The sequence below is a fragment of the Habropoda laboriosa genome, unplaced genomic scaffold, assembly GCF_001263275.1.
Source record: "Habropoda laboriosa isolate 0110345459 unplaced genomic scaffold, ASM126327v1 scaffold95, whole genome shotgun sequence".
Classification (NCBI taxonomy): Eukaryota; Metazoa; Arthropoda; class Insecta; order Hymenoptera; family Apidae; genus Habropoda; species Habropoda laboriosa.
The window spans coordinates 682074-691272 of NW_017100204.1; the positions used below are offsets into that span (position 1 = coordinate 682074).

Below are 9199 nucleotides of genomic sequence, written 5' to 3' on the forward strand. Positions count from 1 at the left end.
TGGAAAAATAGAAGGATCGGAGATAGAAGGGGGAGGAACATTGCCAACGGGGGAGAGTCCTGAAGGATGTAGTCGAGAGCGTCGGGGACGAATGACGAAATAAAAAGAGGATGGAGGCGAAAGAGGAGTCGTCCGAGTCCTGGAGGATCACCGAGGGCTGAGGAAGAGAGTGCTAGTGTGTGTGTGAAGGAGCGAGATAGAGATAGAGCGAGAAAGAAAGAGTTAGAGAGGATGCACAAGCATACCAGCCAACTACGTGGCCCCAGCGGCCCCGGAAGCGGACACCATGTTGCTAATAGAGGTCCTGTCAGAAGATGGAACAGCTTCCACGGTGGTGGAAGCGTCGGTGGAGGCGCGAGTAATTTCAACGACACCGTCGGAAATGGCAATCTGCCCTCTGGTATGATCACCAAGGCTTCCCAGGAGCCGTTCAGGGCTGTACCGAAGGCCGTCCAAGCCCTCAGGAGCGAGTCTGTCGATAGGAGCCATCGTGCACAGCCGCCACCGCCTCCGGCATTCCCACGAAGACGGTTCTCCGTGTGGTGAGTCTGGCTAATTTCAATCGATGGCGATGTTTCGTCCCATTTATCCATGTATTTTTCCTGTTTTTTTTTTTTGTGTTTTATTGCAGAGGTGATTGCGATTTGAGGTGTGTGCTTGACCCTTTCGTGAACAGTGAGACGCTTGAGTACACGAACGAATTGATCTCAGTTTGGTGTTTCATTGCAGACTCGATGATGTAGATAAATAAGAAATTTTTGGAAAAAGTGACTCTGTCATGAAAGGGTTAACGTGTCTCTTGATTGGATTTTATAGGAAATGCTGGAATATACTGAATTTAGTTTAGAGAAATATTTTAACGAAATATCAAAGTTTTGCAGCGATGACATAATAGCTCTACCAAAAAGGAAGAAGATGTGTGAATTCTTTTTTTTTTTTTTTTTATCAAATTTCATGGTATGTTTGAAATATTGATCTAAATTCCGGTGTAAAATTTGATATTTCATTTTTTGTTTACAATTTCTCATCGAAGAAGGCTGTTTCGAATTTTACGACCAAGTCAAAAAATGATCCTACTTCGAAACACACCAGATAGTAAACAAACCCCACAATTCTTCTTCCTGTCGATCTATACACTTGATCATTTCCAAATCATAGTCGAACGATTCTCTCCCACATTCAACGAACCGTAAAATTCACCTGTTCCACGTAACCTCTCCCCAAAGAAACCCAAGCAAATCGATATCCTCCGTTTACACAAATTAATCGCGTTTGGCGATCGATTTTCCAATCGAGTACTCGTAAATTAACGTCGAAGCAACATAAATCACTGTGCTCTATCCAAACGGTAAATCCAACCCCTGTGTACACCGTCCTCGTTCTAAAAACGTACAAAACCCACGAAACAACCTATTATCGCTAGATTTTCCAACGAACTTTCGAAACCGACGATATTTCACAAAAAAATAAAAAGCAAATCTTTTATTCATTCCTCGATACACACTCGAAACCCTATTCTCTCGCGATTCATAAACACAGCCAGTTACTGCGTTATTCTATTCGATCGCGGTTCGCTGTCCGATTTGTCAATCCGGCGTTAATGCAATTTCGATAGAACGAACCGGCGGCGAGGAACATCTGTACGGTAAATCGGGTGTTTCCTTCGCTACGCGAGCTCTGTGAAACATGTTCGAAATTGGCGCAGGCTGACGGGCGCATCTTTTATTGATGCAACATCGTAACGAAAATTTATCCCAAGTATAAATCAGCGTAACGCGTTCCCTTGGACGGACGTGCGTTACAATCTGAATATATTTCAATTAATCTCCATTAAAGCGCGACAGCCGGCTTGTATATCTTCTCTTCGATCTCTCTTTCTCTCTCTCTTTTTGTTCTCCTCTCTTTTCATACTCGTTCGTTGCTCGAACGTACGATACATAAAATTACACGGTGTTGCACGAGTCTGGCGGCAACGATACCTTGATTGAAATTTAACGATACATCTCTGCGTGGCGTTTCGACGATCGAAGTGAAGCGACAATTGCGGAGTTAAGGTTGATAGGCGGTGACAAATCAGAGGCGAATAACACCGGGAGGATAACTGTGCAACAAAGTTAGGCTTAGTATGTGCAAAGGAAGGAAAAAAAGGGGTTTGATGTATGTGTGCCAGGTGTATCGTTGGAGGAAGATGCGCTGATAGAGGGTTTGCGATGGCTTGGAGAGAATGGTGGCGGGAAAAGGAGGATTTTAAACGTGTTCGGGAGAATGCTTATGGAAGGTCATATGCAGCGATTTTAGCCGTTGGTTGAATAAAGCGACGATTGCTTCGTTCGTGTACAGTGTTTTTAATAATTGCAGAGAAAACGGTGGAAACTGGAGTTTGTGAGTTTGTTTCGTGCCATTATCCAAAAACAGAACTTTCGTTGAACGAAGAATCGTTTTTTTCTTTATAATTAAATTTTGTGTCTTCGTTTCGAAAATTTCTTTGGTGACGATAACTAAAATTCGTTTTGAAATTCAAGAATTCCATCTATATCGATTTTTTTCTATAACTAAATTCTGTATCTTCGTTTCGCCGTTAACTTCGCTTGAAAAATTTCTGCGGTGATAATTAATAAAATTCTTTTCTCTGCAATCAAGTTTCGCATCTTCTTTTCAACCTTAACTTCGTCTAAAAAATTTCTTAATAAAAAGAAATTCGAAGACCTTCCACGAAGGCACATTTTCTCACGACCTCCTGAGAAGATTGAACCACAGTCGACGCTTTCTTCTTTTTCGTTTGTTTCGTCAGCGGCTAGAAACAGTTAGAGCGGTCGTGTAAAAAGAGAATCACTAAAGGGAGGTAAATTAATAATAGAGGTAACGGCGCCAACAGAAATATTTCATTAGGTCGAGCAGGTTCGAGAGCAAGTTCCGGTTAAATGGAGTACATAATGTCACGAAGTGACCAAGTAAAGCTGTTCTGGCACGCGAGCGTCGCCTCTGAAACGGCTTAGCGGCGCGTTTCGCGAATGCGGAGACACTTTTCGAAGGGAGTTGCGGGCATTCTTCAGAAATATTCTGCGAAACGTGGACAAAACGGCGAGTAGGGGTAGCGTTGAAATGGAAACTTTGAGAAACTGTTAGAAACGGTAACGTCCATTGGCTTCCTAATGCCTCTTATTAAGTTACATCTCGAATGATTTTAACGTTGCAATCAGGGAACACGTTTTAACGACTGTCTCTCGGTTTTTCTTATACCGTTGGATACAGTCGGATCCCGCATTCTACCCACAGAAGTTTCAGTTAACAGATTCTACAGGATTTCATTTAACGATCGTAAAACATCGTTAAATCTAATTCCGCCGCAAGACCTCGCCGATGATGAAATCGCTCGTAAATTCTGTATGAAAGTGTGGTATCGCGCGACGTAGATTTTCATTCCGGTTATTAGACGCTGTGCACGAGTTCACGTGATAAGTCTTCATCTTATTAAAACGGATACGAAAAATCTCACGTGTGGATGTTGGGTTTGGATGATAAAGTTTGTTATTCGTTTTTAACGAGGTGTGCAGAGATTTTTATTTATGAAAGTCTGTTGCGATAAGGAAGAAAATGTGAAGAGTTAACCCTTTGTTTTATACCGTTGGATACAGTCGGATCCCACATTCTACCCACAGAAGTTTCAGTTAACAGATTCTACAGGATTTCATTTAAGCGATCGTAAAACATCGTTAAATCTAATTCCGCCGCAAGACCTCGCCGATGATGAAATCGCTCGTAAATTCTGTATGAAAGTGTGGTATCGCGCGACGTAGATTTTCATTCCGGTTATTAGACGCTGTGCACGAGTTCACGTGATAAGTCTTCATCTTATTAAAACGGATACGAAAAATCTCACGTGTGGATGTTGGGTTTGGATGATAAAGTTTGTTATTCGTTTTTAACGAGGTGTGCAGAGATTTTTATTTATGAAAGTCTGTTGCGATAAGGAAGAAAATGTGAAGAGTTAACCCTTCGACTTTGCGGGTGATAGGCTCGTATATTTGCCGGGCGAAAACAATTGATGGATAGCTATTTTAATTTTCTTTCTTATTACAGTATTTGTAAATTTTTTCATTTTCTAAATTATATATAAATTGCATCTTATTTTGGCCCGGAAAATATATGAGACTGTCGTTCGGAAAGGGTTAATTCTCTGTAACTCTCGCGTTTTGCACGCCATATACATATTGAGATATTAATTAATTGTGGAACAGATAACCGCATCACTGTTGTAACTTTCGTCCGCTAAATTATACATAAATTAATCGGTATCTCAGTACACAGCGTGCAACACGCGAGAAGAGTGACCTAACCATTTCAATGTCTAAGCTCCACAGAGCTCTCCACTTCAAATTTCTCCACCCTCAGAGGGTTAAAATAAAACTAACATCTGCTTATAGTGCACACCACCCATCAAAAACTCCATAAGAAAAACGCGTTCAATCTACTCAAAATTGATCCCAAAAAAGTGTAATCTTCACCCCGAGAATCCCAAGAAACCCAAAAGATAGGCGTAAAAATCTCCGACACCACGAGGGAAGCCTAACGATGATATACGTCACAGTAGCAGACGTTTCCCGTCTATAAACGAAACGACCATAATCACCTGGGATGCGTATCAGCCAGGGTGACGTTATAGGGTTAACTCACGGCGGGGTTGCGAGATGGAGAAGCCGGTCCGCGTGATCCGCGTCGAATTCAATTTTCCACGTTGCACGCACACGTGACTCTCCTATTACCTAACCGTGAGTGTGTACGAATGTGTGTGCGTTGATGTATGTACGCACAGTGCGTTGAAGGAAGACGGATGCATCGAAAACGGGGCGTAGAGGAGGTCAAGAACCTTAGGCAACCTTCGTTCAGCCGGGCAATTATCAGTGCCGGTCCTCGTTCAGCCACAATTTGATACACGGCTGTCGATACTCTCCTCTTCATTCGTATTACCGTTTGCGCCAGATTTATGCGCCGTACGGAGGAACGATGTACGCGCGTCGATGTCGATTTCTCCGACGGGTTTAACGTTGCACGTACCCGGGAACACATTGTCGATTGCGCTGAAAGAGAAGGATCCGTGTGTGTAAGCGTCCGTTGGCTTGTGTGTAACTGTTTGAAGGAACGAGAGCGGAGGAGGAGGATGCTGCGTTGCGTAAGCCAGGGAGGAGGATGACTGGAAAAGCGATTGTTAAATGGAGTGCAATGGATCGGCAACGACTGGATCTGCGTTTAGGAAGAGATGCTGGGTTCGTTCTGTTAGCTAGGAGAGTATTAGCCAGGTATTCTCACTTGAGCTTGCTTCTTGTTCTACTGGGTGACTGGGAGAAGTTCCTCTTTTAGGTGGTATTGGAGAAAAATGAATGGTCATGAGCAAAATTACATTTTCAGGATCAGATTTGTTTCGGAAGTGCAACGATGTATTTGTGTGTCTTATTGTTTTACGTTTTATGGAGTGATTCGTGCAAGTGGAACAAGTAGTACAGTAAATTCTCTACAAGAGTCAGTAAGTTTGGATTCTACAAGTGACGGCAAATTGCTAAAAAATTATATTAAATACCTGTACACATTATCCGTCGAATGTAGAGGGAGAGCCACCGTTTGGTTGCCAATTGTTTATCACATAGAGTCGGCCTACCTCCACGTAAAAATAAAAAAAAAATGTAGGGTTGATTCCACAAGTATCAGTAAAATGTAGGGTCGATTCGACAAGTGTCAGTAAAATGTAGGATCTATAGCAGCAGAAAAGCTGCAAGTGTTACTGTACTTTGTCCAATTTGGTGGAGAATATCGTTTAAATGCAATGGAAGTTTACCTGTGTTTTTCTGAATTTCAAAAATTCAGGCAGAATTGTAAATATTATACTGTCTCGCAACGTAAATTTAAGTAAATTAGGTTGAACAGCACAGAAAAAACAAACAGACGCAGCATAATGTGTAGTTATAATTGCTATGACATGCAAATAGAACGATAAATTTAGTGTAAATATAGAAAACGTATAATATAATTTATTTCATGGTATTGTAACAAGCAAACGTTGAATAAATTCCTAATTCGTATTAAACAAATTATTTAACACAATAATTTCAGCTTTATTATGATTATTCTTGATAAATGACCACAGGTCAACTTGATTTTCAATCGTTATAGTCTTTAAATTCAGTGTGAATAGAGAAAATGTGGCATATAATTCATTTCACGATATTATAACAAACAAACGATGAATACATTTTTGATTCGTGTAAAAAGAATTATTTAACACGATAAATTTAGCTGTACTATGGTTATTTTTAATCTACGACCACAGGTCAACCTGATTTTTAATCCCTACGAAATTAATTTAACCACGAGTAAGTAACGAGAACGCTAAAACCTATGTTTCCATTGAAGAATATTGTAAAAACGTATAAATTGTTATATGCAATGTTATAACAAATTGTCGGAAGTATAAATTTATAACAAAATTGTGAAAATTGATAAATTATACCGTGTTACGATAACGGAAATCTCCCGCGGAAATCTCCCGCGAAAATTTCCCGCGAAAATTTCCCGCCTGACCTAACCGACGATTTTGCTAATGACTTTGGGGAGAGGGTACCGCAGGTATATAAGGACCCGCCGATGTCCCGCGAAATCATTTACCCTTTATACTGGGCCCTAGACACTTCGCGGCGTATTTTGACCTGAAGGTTCTGAGATGTGAATAGAGTGGTCGGGGGCTACTAGCTAGTCTATGTCCACCCTGTACACACTCAGCCTTCTTGTAACACTTGTATACATTAGAATCAATTAGAATTTCTATTACTAATTATTAAACAAATTTTAACAATTACCGGCACTCGCTAGGCACGTAATATCAGACTTTAAATACTCGACTTCGAACTTCGGTTTAGTCATAATTCTATTAATGTTATAATAACGTATAATTTATTAATTTTCACAATTTTATTATTAATTTATACTTCCAAAAATTTGTTAAAACATTACATATTATTATTTATACATTTTTGCAAGTTTCTTTGACAAATAAGTACGTTTCAACGATCTTATTACTTTCTCGTTGTGAAATCAAGTTCGGAGGATTAAAAATCAGGTTGACCCTTGGTCGTAAATTTAAAATAGCCATAGTGAAGGTGAAATTATTATTTTAAATAAATGTTTCTATACGAATTAAGAATCTATTCAACGTTTGTTTGTTGCAATACCGTGAAATAAATTGTATTATATATTTTCTCAGTTTAGACTGAATTTAAAGTTCGTAAGGATTAGAAATCAGGTTGACCTGTGGTCGTAGATTAAAAATAGCCATAGTGAAGGTAAAATTATTACGTTAAATAATTGTTTTTATACGAATTAAATATTGATTCAACGTTTATTTGTTGCAATACCGTGAAATAAATTGTATTATATATTTTTTCTGTTTACACTAAATTTAAAGTTCTGTTTACATGTTATAACAATTAGAATGTAGACGTTTTGCCGTTTCACGGTTTTTCCTCTGTTAATTATGTGTTTATAAATCATTTCAAACTAAAGCAGCACCATGCCCACCCTTAATTAAACCGTCTCAGTAGTTTACCGTAATTAATAATCTATTTTCGGAATTTATACGAGAATTTTTGAATTTTAGTAAATACTAGAGTCAGTGCATCGCGTATTGAAATAATAGCTTATACAGATAATCTTTTGAAATTACTCTTAATTAGGGAAAATCTTGAATCTTGTATGGAAGATGAAGATTTTCAGGAAATATTTATTTTTCAACAATGAATTTTTGTTTTATCGATTAATAACGTACGAAATGATTTTTGGAAAATTTTCTTCGTTTGAACGTTCGTTTAAGGTTCGACTATGATTATCAAATCTCTCGAAACACCGTAGAATGTTAAATTTTAAAAGTAACTTCTTCAATTTTTGGATAATCTGAGTAACGTGTTAGTGTTGACGATACACTTTCGAGTATAGACGTTAAAGTTCATAGAGTGGTCGGGGGCTACTAGCTAGCCTATGTCCACCCTGTACACACTCAGCCTTCTTCTAACACTTGTATACATCAGAATCAATTAGAATTTCAATACAGTAGACTGAATAACAATTCATTTTAACTAATACCTATTAGAAATTTTCCTTTTAAAACAAATATAAATCATTTTACCAATTACTGGTACTTGCTAGACATTTAATATCAGACTTTAAATATTCTCCTTTCGGTTCTTTTAAATACAATCAAATAATTTCTTCAATTATCGATACTGACTTGGAATACTCCGCTTCGAATAAAATATTACGAAATTATTTTGAAGGTTTAGGGAAATAAACATTTGAATTTTAGTCATCGTTGTTCTTCAGACTTGTCGAATAGGATATTGAAATGACTTTGAGCAATTGAAATTAATTTCAAATTTTTCTTATATTTTCTCTGATATTGAATTTATTTTATGACTTGCTATTTTGTTTACCATCCAAGGAATTTGCATGAATTGCATGTTAAGTAGTTAGTTGATTTATTATTGTATATTGTGAGCTGATTTGGAACGAGTGCACTATGCCCACCCTAAATTAAACCGTCTCAGTAGTTTACCGTAATTAATAATCTATTTTCGGAATTTATACGAGAATTTTTGAATTTTAGTAAATACTAGAGTCAGTGCATCGCGTATTGAAATAATAGCTTCATCCCTAGTTCGTTTATTATTGAATATTTTTACGCGTTTAACTTATGCTTCTCCCCAATTCTCGTCGCGTATTTTATTCAAATTTTCTTATATTCTAGAATCGAAAAAGATACGAATTCGCGATTTTTCTTTTGATTCTTTCAATTTTTCAATTGCATTACGCATTATTGCAATAATTTCTATCGTTACATTTAATTCTAATTGTTTAGCAGCTTTTCTGCTGCTATCGACCCTACATTTTACTGACACTTGTCGAACCGACCCTACATTTTACTGAACTTTTCAAACATTTGTATCAGACTTTTCTGTGATTTTTCAATTGCATTACGCATTATTGTTATAATTTCTACCGTTACATTTAATTCTAATTGTTTAGCAGCTTTTCTGCTGCTATCGACCCTACATTTTACTGACACTTGTCGAATCAAGGCTACATTTTACTGACAGTTGTGGAATCGACCCTACATTTTACTGACACTTGTAGAATCGACCCTACATTTTTTTTTTTT

At 37.9% G+C, this 9199-nt stretch overlaps 1 protein-coding gene across 1 annotated transcript in view; it reads left to right on the top strand.

Moving 5' to 3' along the window:
* The first annotated feature begins 231 nt into the window (after positions 1–231).
* The window catches only part of LOC108570590 (rap guanine nucleotide exchange factor 2-like), an 82923-nt gene continuing 73955 nt past the window's right edge, over positions 232–9199 (top strand). Inside the window, 1 exon segment of the mRNA XM_017932472.1 lies at positions 232–542. Within this exon segment, the coding sequence (XP_017787961.1) occupies positions 232–542 (311 nt within the window).